Raw genomic sequence first — 13,327 nt, 5'->3', positions numbered from 1 at the left:
ATTTTTTTCTGTTAATGAATCCAAGATGATGTAACACAGTAAGAGTTGTTTTTGGAGGAGGGGTTATTTGTTACTCATTAGAATTATAATATTTTTCTGGACAGTATTCAATGGTTTAGCTTTTGTGGCTGCTGTTGCTGAACAAAAGAACACATCAGGGAACCGTACTGACTAAGAGATAATGGCCAGGAAACTCGGCGTCTGCCTTTGAACATGGAGGAAGCTTGGGTCTGACAAATGCCTGTGTCAATCTGTGAATGAAGCTCATTGCTCTGCGTGCTGTGGAAGTGAGCTGAAACAACATCAACACTGAATATTCAAAACAGCACATCGCTCTCGCACCTGCCTCATGAAGTTCCGATCTAATTTAAGCCATATTGAGAGAGAGAGAGAGAGAGAGAGAGAGAACAAGGGGTCATGTGGTTATCTTGTTACATTGTTAATCCAGTGAATGGTGCAAAGGATTCACAAACAAGCCAAAGGGTCCAAGTGCACCAGGGGCATGTGATGGCCGACAGATATTCTCACTGAACTGTTGATGCAGAGACACAGGTAATATTCTTGGGACATGAGTACAAATCCCACGGCAGTGGTTGGAATTTGAATTTAATTTAAACTACATGGAATTAAGAGTCTAATGATGGTCACAAAGCGATTGTCAGAAAACCCATCTGGTTCACTCATGTCCTTCAGGGAAGGAAACTGCCATCCTCACCTGGTTTAGCGTACATGTGACTCCAGACCCACAGCGATGTGGCAGACTCTCAGCTGCCCTCTGGGCAATTAGGGATGGACAATAAATGCCGGCCCAAACAGCAACACCTGCACTGATGAATGAACGAACAAAGAAATGCTGCTGTTTCTAGTCCACCAAATCCCCTCTCACTCTCTCTTCATCTCTGCCCATCTTCATCCTCAGTTTCCCTCAGTCACGATTCAATCCAAATTTGCCCTTAAATGTAATGATACTGTCTACATTCTATTCCCTCCCTGGGGAAAAATGGTTCCTGAAGAATTGACAACTGGATTCATGTGAACGGTAACAATAGAATTACCTTGTGAATAACAACAGGAGTTTGGGTTCCACTGTCAAGCCTGACAATTTGTGTTCAGTTGTAATCGATCTGGGAGATATGTCAGTGCTGGGGTAAGTACCCCACATGGGATTCACTTTAAAAATCTACCTGGAAATAGAAATTTGCTGCCCTCTCCCCCATTCTGGCTCAACATGTGACTCTGGGCCTTCCACAAAAAGGTTGTCTGTTTTATTTTTCCTTACCAATTTGATCAGAGAATGAGATGATGCATTTCTGCAGCAGGTGGTATCTGAACCCAGGACTCCTGGTTCAGAGGAAGGGACACTCCTACTGCACCACAACAGCCCCCCAAAGCAGTTGACTCATAACTGCCCCCTGAAGGGGAACCATTTCAAGATGGCATCTCGCCAACACCTTCTTCCCCAGGGAAAGGCAAGAATTGTGGTCCTTGTCAGTGATCGAAATGTCCTTTGGGATGCACCCCACCCCCATCACAGATTCTGCCTTGAGATACAAACATGACTTCGCCACAAGATAGGGGTGGAAGTGGGCCATTCAGCCCTTCAGGCCTGCTCCATTGTTGTGCTGGACACAAGAGTCCGACAGATCTCATTGAGTATGAGACGCCCGATTGGTGCTATTAACCTGGGTCGCACAGTAGTGGGAGGCAATGGCCTAGTGGTATTATCACTGGAATGTTAATCCAGGCACCCAGATTCGAATCCTGCCACGGCAGATGGTGGAATCTGAATTCAACAAATATCTAGAATTAAGAATTTCATGATGACCATGAGTCCATTGTTAATTGTTGGGAAAAACTCATCTGGTTCACTCACGTCCTTTACGGAAGGAAACTGTCATCCTTACCTGGTCGGGCCTACATGTGACTCCAGACCCACAGCAATGTGGTTATGACTGCCCTCTGGGCAATTAGGGATGGGCAATAAATGCTGCCTAGCCAGCGATGCCCTCATCCTGTGAATGAATAAAGAAACCAGGGAGACTTGGCTGACAGATATAAACAGAAGTGTCAGAGAGTCTCCTCATTCTAGGGGCTGGCTCTAAGCTGCTGGTCAAGACCCATCTACTGTGTTGCAAATAAAGGGTGACTTGGTGCTGGGATACTGGCCTCTGTGCAGTTATTTCATCCACCATTCAACATGATCATGGCTGATCTACCAACTCAATCCCCTGTACCAGCTTTCTCCTCTTAACCTTTGATCCCTTTCGCCCTTAGACGTATATCTAACTCCTTCTTACAAACATTCAATGTTTCAATGTCAACCACTTCCTGTGGCAGAGAATTCCACAGGCTCACCACTCTGTGGGTGACGACATTTCATCTCATCTCAGTCCTAAATGGCCTGACTTGTTTCCTTCGACTGTGACCCTGGTCATGGGCTCCCGTTCAACAGGAACGTCCATGTTGGGGAAAACGTTGTAGTTTCAGGGCGTGCCAGTCCCAATGAGGGTAAACACTCACCACAAGTCAAAAACAAAACTGGCAATAACAACTGGGACTGAGATACCAACTGCAACTCCAACAACTTAAATGATCAATGTATGTGATCAAATATTCCCATGATCATGTGGCACTGAGCCAGTAAAACAGATGTGGGGACAAATTAGGTCAGAGAGGGATGCAGAGCAGTTTTGGGAGAGAATTCCACAGCCTAGGATTCAGTCAGCTCAAGGAACATCTCCCGGTGGTGAAATATTCAAATGAAGAAAGGAAAATCCCAAAATGAAAAGAAAGCAGAGACTGAGGGCGGTTATAAAATTTGAGGCAATTACAAAGGGACCAAGGGCTGGGATGAGAATGTTGAAATGGAGTCAGGTGACAGGGCTGTAAAGGTCAGAAAGTGCAGGGCATTACAGTCACAGAGCCATACAGCTCAGAAACAGGGCCTTCGGCCCATCCATGCTGACCATGTTTCCTCAACAGGACTAGTCCCATTTACCTGCGTTAGCCCGTATCGCTCTAAACTTCTGGTCAAGGTGGTAGCAGAGCAGCAGTGTAGTGTGCAGGCTTCTGAGCCCACAGCTCATCTGCTCTGTCTGCTTTGACTTTTTTACATCTTTTTTAAACTTTCAACCGTTACTGACCTCCTGTGGACACTCAGGCAGCAAGAGGCTGACCAGTGTGTCCAAGGCAAGATTTGTTCCCAGCGGCTGTGGCAGCGGAGAGAGTCATGTTCGTGCTGCTGGTGGCAGAGGGAGGTAAATTTGGGCCCAAGGCCCAGTGCAGGACCCAGCAGTTGCAGCAGTGACTGCAGTCCCTAGATGGGCCCACCACAGACGAATGGTAGCAGAGCTGAGGGTTGGGACAAGACTGCACTGATGAAAGACAACACAGCTCTGCAGCGGCTGTGTAGTGAAGGGGCACAAGGCAGGCCAACTGCTTCATGCTCTCTGATGAAGGGTCTAGGCCCGAAACGTCAGCTGCTGTGCTCCTGGGATGCTGCTGGGCCTGCTGTGTTCATCCAGCTTCACACTTTGTTATCTTGGGTTCTCCAGCATCTGCAGTTCCCATTATCACTGCTTCATGCTGGTGATGGTCTCAATGTCAGGGAGTAGGAGCCCAGATCCAGGCCCATGGATAACCACTTATAGACTTCAATGTTGAACTTTTAACTTTATTTCTTTACTTTTCTACTTTATACCCAAGATTTTGGACCTAGGCGCCTTTGTACTGAAGACGGTGCTGGAGAATGGAGACTTTGTACACTTCTTCACTGTACTCCTGTAACCCTATACTTGAGTACACATGACAATAAAACCTAATTCTAATTCTAAACCTTTTCTATCCATGTACCTGTCTAAATGTCTTTTAAGTGTTATAATTATACCCCCCTCCACCAACTCCTCTGGCAGCACTTTCCATACACACACCCCTTTTTGTGTGAAAAACTTGTCCCTCAGGTCCCTTTTAAATCTGGGTTAGTCAATTTGCAGACGACACTAAGGTCGGTGGAGTTGTGGATAGTGACGAAGGATGCTGTAGGTTGCAGAGAGACATAGATAAGCTGCAGAGCTGGGCTGAGAGGTGGCAAATGGAGTTTAATGCAGACAAGTGTGAGGTGATGCACCTTGGTGGGAGTAACCGGAAGGCAAAGTACTGGGCTAATGGTAAGATTCTTAGCAGTGTAGATGAGCAGAGAGATCTCGGTGTCCATGTACACAGATCCTTGAAAGTTGCCACCCAGGTTGACAGGGCTGTTAAGAAGGCATACAGTGTTTTAGCTTTTGTTAATAGAGGGATCGAGTTCCGGAACCAGGAGGTTATGGTGAAGCTGTACAAAACTCTGGTGCGGCCGCACTTGGAGTATTGTGTACAGTTCTGGTCACCGCATTATAAGAAGGATGTGGAAGCTTTGGAAAGGGTGCAGAGGAGATTTACTAGGATGTTGCCTGGTATGGAGAGAAGGCCTTATGAGGAAAGGCTGAGGGACTTGAGGCTGTTTTCATTAGGGAGAAGAAGGTTGAGAGGTGACTTAATTGAAACATATAAAATAATCAGAGGGTTAGATAGGGTGAATAGGGAGAGCCTATTTCCTAGGATGGTGACGGCGAGCACGAGGGGGCATAGCTTTAAATTGAGGGGTGAAAGATATAGGACAGATGTCAGAGGTAGTTTCTTTACTCAGAGAGTAGTAAGGGAATGGACCGCTTTGCCTGCAACGGTAGTAGATTCGCCAACTTTAGGTACATTTAAGTCGTCATTGGATAAGCATATGGACGTACATGGAATAGTGTAGGTTAGATGGGCTTGAGATCGGTATGACAGGTCGGCACAACATTGAGGGCCGAAGGGCCTGTACTGTGCTATAATGTTCTATGTTCTATAAATCTTTCCCTTCTCTCCTTAAACCTATGCCCTCGAGTTTTTGACTCCACCACCCTGGGGAAAAGGCCTTGCCTATTCACCTTATCTATGCCCCTCATGATTTTATAAACCTTTACAAGGTCACGCTGCAGCCTCCAATGCTCCAGGGAAAAGTCCCAGCCTATCCACCCTCTCCTTCTCACTTAAACCTTCCAGTCTCACTAACATCCTTGAAAATCCTTCTTACACCCTTTCCAATTTAATAACTTCCTTCCTACAGTAGAGTGACCAGAATTGTACGCAGTACTCCAAGTGTGGCCTTATTACTGTCTTGTAACATGACATCCCAACTCCTGTACTCAATCCTCTGACCAATAAAGGCAAGCATACCAAACACTGCCTTCACCATCCTGTCTACCTGTGATTCTGGTTTCAAGGAACTGTGTACCTGTACCACTAGGTCTCTCTGTTCAACAACACGCCCCATGGACTTACCATGAACTGTATAATGGGCAGAACCATGTGGTGTGGGTTATGGCACAGCAAAACAGAGTTTTGGGTAATTCAAGGTTATGGAGGGTGAAAGGTGCTCCGTTTATTCTGTGATAACAAAGTGTGAAGCTGGATGAACACGGCAAGCCAAGCAGCATCTCAGGAGCACAAAAGCTGACGTTTCATATTCTGTCTCGAGGTTGCAATTCTGACAAATATCAACCAGGATTGCAGAAATAAAATCCTCCAAATGTGAAGTGGTGAGTATGAGGCCAGGGAGACTGATGTAACACAGTGCTACTCTCGTTAATTACTGATTATTAACAAAATTACTCTTCTCGCCTCCCGTCTCTCTACTTCAGGGCAAACACGCTGACTGTGTTGAACTTAAAAGATCTTTTCCAGTAGATTGGAACAATCACGAAAGATTAAACAGACGGACTAAAACAGGCCAGAAAATAGAGTGATGACTGAACGGAATCCTGCGAGATTATGAAGGAATTCAATGGCGTTAAAATGCAGAGATGTCACTGCTCCTGAGAGAGACCTAAACCAGAAGGTTTACTTCGAAAATAGTCACAAAGAAATCGAATTGGGAAGTCAGGAAAACTTCTTCCCAAGAGACCAGGGGAATGTGGGACTCGCTCCCACAGGGAGGGGTAGAGGGAACATTATCGTTGCATTGAAGGGGTGAGCTGCACAAACACACAAGGGGGTGAGGAATCGAAGGGTCTGCTGATACAGTGAGAAGTTGAGGCGTGGGGCAAGGTCCAGCATCAAGCAAATGGGCCAAATGGCCTGTTATAGCCTGTAACTCCATCGAATTAGGGAAAATTACAGCACAGGAGGCCATTTGATCAGTTGCTTTGGTGCTGGATCTACGAAAGAGCAGACTCGGTTACTCCCACATCCCCCCAGCTTTCCAGTTGTGTCTATAGATTAACAGGAGCCTGTCGGATTGACGAATGTAACTCTGTACAAGCTTCATTCTGCAAGGAATTCAAACCCTTAACCTGTCGTTTTGCAGTACATTGCTAATTGCAAGTAAACAGCGCAGTAACAGTCTGAACAGACGAGCGAACCAGACCCAGGGAGAGCAGAGAGGGGAGTTTTTAGGCGCCCTTCAGGGAGCTGAGGGATCCCAGATCACTCACCGTGCCTGCCATAGTAATCTCCCTGCTCCCGCACCATGTTTCAGAAACTTTCACTGACCGAGCGCTCAGCGATCGAACTCAGCGCAACATCTCCCGTCCCTGCACTCTGTACATCAACAGGTTAATGTTTAGCCAGCCAAGCGCGGAGAGAGAGCTGCTCTCGCGTCAGTTACACTGTTTACTCAGAATACTGGCAGTGATTCACACTACAAAGCAACCTGTAAATCTACTCAAACCTCCCACCCAGGGGAGGGAGGCTGTGTTCATTGGAACAGTGTAACCTGTACAGTTCATTCTTGGAATCCGAGAAAATTGTGAGATATTCTGAGAAGGAGTATTTTTAAAATCACCTCTCCCTATCACTGTCCACTCCTCCAGCTTCTAAACCTCTCCCTATTTCTGTAACTCCCCTATCCCCCACACCCCTCCCTATCCCTGTCGCCTCCATTACCCCCAAACCCCTCCCTCTCTCTGTCACCTCCCAAGCACCCACACCCCTCCCTCTGTCACCTCCAGCTTCGAAACCTCTCCCTATTTCTGTAACCTCCCCTATCTCCCACACCCCTCCCTATCCCTGTCACCTCCCAAGTACCTACACCCTCCCTATCTCTGTCACCTCCATTAGCCCCTCCATGACTTACACACCTCTCCACATCTGGCCTCTTGCCCATTCAACATACATTGCTGCTGAAAATCCCCCCTAATACTTTCTGTCTCTTCCCTTCTCTTTCCTCCTTTAAGACACTCCTTACTTTCTGTTTGGCCAGCTCTCCTACCTAGTGCTTCTTGATGGTGTACTTCTGTAAAAGGCCCACAAGCTGTTGTGAAACCTGTTTTATAACAGAGACAAGCACATCACCAACTCTTGCTCAAGGAGTTTCCACATTGTTAAACTCTGTGATGTTTCTTAAAGTTCTGAAAATGTGCTCTTAATCAAAAAAAAGTTTCCTCCCTTCTTTCTTCCTAACATCCATCCTGATATTGTTTATTTTCCCTCTCCCCTTGTCCCAGCTCCTGCAGTGGCTGTGCACTGCAAACAGAGTGAGGCTGGGTCGTCTAGGCCTGAAACGTCAGCCTTCCTGCTCCTCTAATGCTGCTTGGCCTGCTGTGCTCATCCTGGTCTACACCTTGTTATCTCTGAGGCTGGGTCCTATTAACTCAACTGGAACACCTTCGGCTGGGACTGGGGCCACGTTCAATGAGGCTGTAAACCATACACCAGTTGCCTTCGGAGCAGGTGCAGAAGAGCTTTACCAGGATTGGATTGGATTAGCTGCACGGAGAGGATAGGCAAACTTGGATTGTTCGTGCCAGTGTCAGAGATATGGGACAACCTGATAGAAGTTTGTAAAATTACGAGAGGCCTGGATATGGCGGATAGTTGGAGTACGTTACCTAGAGTGGAAATGTCAACAACTAGGGGGCTGAGGTTCAAAGTGAGGGGGGGGGCAGTGTAAAGGAGATCTGTGAGGCAGGATTTTTATACAGAGGGTGGTAGATGCCTGGAATGTGCTGCCAGGGGGAGCTGAGAGATGCAGACACAATAGCACCGTTTCAGAGACATTTATTCAGACACATGAACAGGCAGGGACTAAGGGGATATGGAGCATGCACAGGCGGATGGGATTATTGGCATCATAGTCAGCACAGACATGATGGGCCAAACGGCCTGTTCCTCTGCTGTACTATCCTACTCTCTATTGGTGTATCATTCTTCCGCAGTCCCCTGTTATGTTGGATTTTTAGGGACATGGTGGAATGGCTAGGTGTTGCCTGGGGACCAGCATGTCTCCAATTAACTCACTATCAAATGTTGTTGAAGAGCTAGCCCATCCAGTGGGTGGAGGGATACCAACATTTTCAGATTGAATAACAGGAAGGCCAATCAGTCTGGGAGGTGCCAGCTCTCAGCTCTCTGGAGCCAAGGGAGACTTTATCATTGTTGTTCATCCCAAGCTGTGTACATCATGGAACCGCAGAACCTTCAGGGGCTGAATGGCCTACTCCAAGCACTTGAAGATATCTTCCTAATCGACCTGTTTACAGTAAGCTATGACACCCCTCTGGAGCTGGTGGGACTTGAATCCGGGTCTCCAGGCTCAGAGGAATGGAGGCTGCTGGTGCTCCACAAAGCCCCTTTCCTCACATGCACCTGCTGCTTTCTCTTACAGTTGTCATTACAATAACCTCCCATATCCAGTCCTCCACTCACTCACACATCGAGCCCTAACTTACCACTGGGCCGATCAGTACCTTGGAAAATTTCATGTAGACACTGACATGAAAGTGACACAGAAATGAGAATGTGAAATGATCCGGGTATCAGTTTCCCAAGTGGAAATTGGAAATCCTGGAACTCTCAGGAATCCTGATTGAGTTCTGGGCTGAAACCCCAGGAGCAACTGGGACTTATGAGCTTTTGCTGAACTATGCCGAGAGGACGTGTCACTGCTGGACAGTGGACAATTGTTCAAAGGCTCTTTTTTCCAGTTTGGTATTGCTAAAAGTATTTGCTTATTTCCTAAAATAAAGGGAACTGCAAATGTCAAAGTTCTATTGCTCCCAGGCTCTCCCACACAGTGAATTCCCAGGCAGATCATATTCTCTGCACTGCATGTTTTTCATGTCAGATTGCTTCCCGCAGCTGTTACAGAGAATGTGTGTGGAGTTGCCTGGGGGCTGGGGTTGGGTAACAACTGACATTCAGTCTCAGCGAATACTGTGCAGAATTATCTTCATGACTGACCAAAGCTGCTCATCAACTTCCCTCTGAGTGACTTGAAGGCTAAAGGAAGGAACTTCATGTCCAATTCTGTGGCCAATAACTCACTCAGTGGCAAAATACTTTGGCATCTTGCCCATGCATTGATCAGTCACCAGAATACCAACAGCCGTGCTCAAGGTGAGAATGAATCTCATACGGAAGCTTGCAAGTGCCAACCTGGGGTGGCAGAGCCAACACACGGCACACTGACTCTCACTGGCTTGGTCTCCCTAATGGCAGAATACAGATGCTCCACCTGGCAGAGGGGTCCCAGCCACAAACGTGGTCAGTATCACCTCCACAAAGCCACGTGGTTCATTTTCGGGATGTTGACACCAATGACAGCTGGAGTGATGTTTGCACAAAATGAACCTCCTCAAGTCTGAAGGGAAAATATTCTCCTTGAAGAACACCACTCCCACTGACAGCACTCCTATTGACACAAGACTTCAACAACATTTACAAACCCATCAGAAATCCTCCAGTCCCTATTGAAGCACACCCTACAACCTGATGACTAGCTGTCCATGGTGCTGCATGGGTACCTTGCCTTTAAGGCAGTGTATCTTTAAGGACTCCATGTGCTGTGAGTACTGTACCATCTGCTTCGTAACTCGTAATCTGTTTCACTGTTTAAAATAAGCTAGCCCACAGAGTTAACCTATCCTTGAAGAGCAATTAATTTTCAATCATTAATCATTAACATCCCAGAGATGGTTTAGCTCATACTTGACCAGAAACCCATCCCACTGAGACCTGGGAATTGGCCTGTTGCTGAGGGCTAGGATACAGCATTCCACGGAACATCACATGAGGATGGCTCGGGAAAGATGTGGCCAATTGCTTCGGGGGTGGAACTTAAGGGGCAGCTGAAACTGTGACTGTGGCTGTTCCTGTGAGACCATCGCCTGCAGACTGAACTCATGCCCCGAGAACTTCAACCCTGGTGGCAACACATTACTGAGGCTGAGGCCACTGCATAGATTACTCGTCTTGAGAGGAGGCTATAATTCCTTCCCCAGCTATTCGAGTAAAATGAATGTGCAGCACAGTGCTGAGGGAACGCTGCCTGGTCAGAGATGTTGCTTTCTGGATGAGCTATTTTGCGGAGATGATTTTTGCACTCACAGCTGGAGGTGACGGATCCCACTGACCATGAGGAGGAGAGTTCTCTGTGACCACTTGGCCCATATTTCTAGAGTAACAGTGTCATTACAGTACTGCAAGAGGTAGCTTGGACCATTGAGTTTATGGCAGATCATTAGCAACTCAATCACTCACATCCACTGTTCTACCACCACAGCCCCTCACTGATCTCTCTATTTCCTTTTGCATAAATTCATTGTCTTCACTTCCTCCATTCCCATCCCTGGAATCTAAGTTGTTATCACTCACTGCGTGAGACATTTTTACCTCCTATTCGCCTGTGTTTCCCTCACTAATAGGTTTAATCCATGTACCCCTCAGTAGTAGTGCCATCAGGCCAAGGGGAACGGCTTTATGCTTTCAATTCAAACCAAAGCTCTATTATAACCCCCCTCAATCTCCTCGACTCCAAATGCAACATTTGCAGCATGGGAAATCTCCCTTTCCTGGAATAATTCTTATTCCCCTCCCCTGAACCCTCTCAGGTTATACATACCTCAGTTATTTTTCAATAATATCATTGAAAATGGATTGTGTGGCTCATCAGAAAGTGTTATATGTAGGATCTTGCTGTGTGTAAATCGGCTGCCCTGTGATCTCCATTACATTCAGATTGTTGTTCCAAGACACTTCATTGGCTGTGAAATGCTTTGGTCTGCCCTTGGGTTCTGAAAAGCTTTTTCTATATTTATTCTCCTCCCCCCTCCATAGACTGCTCAAGATATCCACTGTTTGCTGCTGCCCAGCAATAGAATTCAGAAGCTCTGTGTTTGTTACGATGGATAGAATTAAAGCACACCTCAAACATCCTCATGCCACTACAGTCACAGCTATACGATGCTGTGTTGGGTTTAAAGATACTCCCCTGTGACTGCGTGGAATGTAAACTCTGGGAATAATATCACATTTAGCAATGACAGACAGAAAGGGATGATTCTCCCAACTCATTCTCTGTAGGTTTGTATCACTGCCTGGTCCAGTGTTTATTGCCAGTCCCTAGTTGCCCTTAAGAAGTTGGTGGTCAGCTTCCTTCTTGAACTGCTGCAGTCAATGTGCTTTACGTAGACCTACAATGCCATTAGGGAGGGAATTCAAGGATTTCAGAGGGGACAATGGCTTAGTGGTATTATTGTTGGACTGTTAATCCAGAGACCTGAATAACATTCTGGGGACCTGGGTTTGAATCCCACCGCAGAAAATGGTGGAATTTGAATTCAGTAAAAAAAATCTGGAGTTAAGAATCTAATAATGACCATGAATCCATTTTCGATTGTCAGGAAAAACCCATCTGGTTCACTAATGCCCTTTAGGGAAGGAAACTGCCAACCTTACCTGGTCTGGCCTACATGTGACTCCAGAGCCACAGCAATGTGGTTGATGCTGAATTGCCCTCTGGGCAATTAGGGATGGACAATAAATGCTGCCTGGTCAGCAACGTCCTCCTCCCACTAATGAATAAAGAAGAAAATAATTTGACCCAGTGACAGTGAGGGAACGGCAATATATTTCCAAGTCAGGATGGTGAGTGGCTTGGAAGGGAAAATTGCAGGTCAGACTCATGTATCTCCTGTCCCTGTCCAACCAGGCATTTAGCTCATGGGAACACAAAGGCAGTCTAAGAAACTGGTGCAGCTTGTAGACAGTACACACCGCTGCAACTGAGTGTCAGTGGAGGAAGGAATGGATGCTTGTGGATGTGGTGCAATTGGGTTAACTCTACTGATTGACTACAGCTCTGCCTTCAACACCATAATTCCAAACAAACTCATCTCTAAACTCCAAGACCTAGCACTCAGCTCCCCCTTCTGTAACTGGATCCTCGACTTCCAGATCCATAGACTGCAGTCGGTAAAGATAAGCGACAACACCTCCTCTACCATAATACCCCATATCAGTGCCCCACAAGGCTGCGTACTCAGCCCCCTGCTGTTCTCCTTATACACGCACCACTGTCTAGCCAAATTCCTGCCCAACTCTATTTACATATTTGCTGATGACCATTGTTGTAGGTTGGATCTCAAACGATGATGAGACAGAATGCAGGAAAGTGCTTATTGGCATGGTGTAAAGGCAACAATTTCTCTTGATATCAGCACAACGAAGGAGCTGGTCATTGACTTCAGGAGGTGGAGTGGAGGGCATGTCACTGTCTGATTCAAAGGTGCTAAGGTGGAGATTGTCAATAATGTCAAGTTCCTGGAAGTGATGATCCCAACAATCTGTCCTGGTCCACTCATGGCAATGTGACATTCAAGGAAGCGCAAGAATGGCTCTACTTCCTTGGGAGGCTAAGGAAATTTGGCATTTCCACAGAGACTCTTAGCAATTTTTGTAGCTGCACCAGATGAAGCATTCTATTTGGATGTATCACAGCATGGTTTGGCAACTGCTTCTCCCATCACCAAGAGAAATTACAGAGAGTCGTGAATACAGCCCAGTCCACCACACAAACCAGACTTCCACCCATCACTACTATAACACTGTATTCTGCAATCTGTTCTGCTACCCTGACGTACTCTGATAGTACAATCTGCCTGTCCAGCGCACAAAACAACACTTTTCACTGTATTTCAGGACATGTGACAATAAATCAAACTCAAACTCAAAAACTCAGGAGGCTGCTTTTTTCTGAATGGTGTCCAGTTCTGGTGTGTTGCTGTATCTGCAACCATGGAGACCTCAAAGAGGACACCTTCCCAAGGGCAATTAGGGACGGACAATGAATGCTGGCCCACTCAACTTCCATAAATGAATAGGAAAAATAACAATCACACACCTGATTTGGGTGTAACACATTTCGGGATGTACAGATGATGTTCTGAAGCAGAGCCATACCAGACTCAAAACATTAACTCTGTTTCTCCAGCATTCTCTGTGTTTGCTTGGAATGTACAGCGTCATGATAAAA

At 46.4% G+C, this 13,327-nt stretch overlaps 1 protein-coding gene across 5 annotated transcripts in view; it reads right to left on the bottom strand.

The window, feature by feature from the left end:
• Window positions 1-13,327, bottom strand: part of slc44a5b (solute carrier family 44 member 5b) — a 276,251-nt gene that overhangs the window by 147,670 nt on the left and 115,254 nt on the right. The window contains exon 1 of one of the 5 annotated variants that reach the window (XM_059648178.1): window positions 6,510-6,667. The exons of the other annotated variants lie outside the window; for them this stretch is intronic. Coding sequence (XP_059504161.1) covers window positions 6,510-6,546 — 37 coding nt within the window. The 5' untranslated portion in view covers window positions 6,547-6,667. Of the gene's footprint in view, window positions 1-6,509; window positions 6,668-13,327 lie in introns of those variants that run through there. 5 annotated transcript variants of the gene reach the window in all.

The sequence above is a fragment of the Stegostoma tigrinum genome, chromosome 8, assembly GCF_030684315.1.
Source record: "Stegostoma tigrinum isolate sSteTig4 chromosome 8, sSteTig4.hap1, whole genome shotgun sequence".
NCBI lineage: Eukaryota > Metazoa > Chordata > Chondrichthyes > Orectolobiformes > Stegostomatidae > Stegostoma > Stegostoma tigrinum.
The sequence above is the reverse complement of the archived record's forward strand: the minus strand, read 5'-3'. Positions and strand labels throughout refer to the sequence as shown.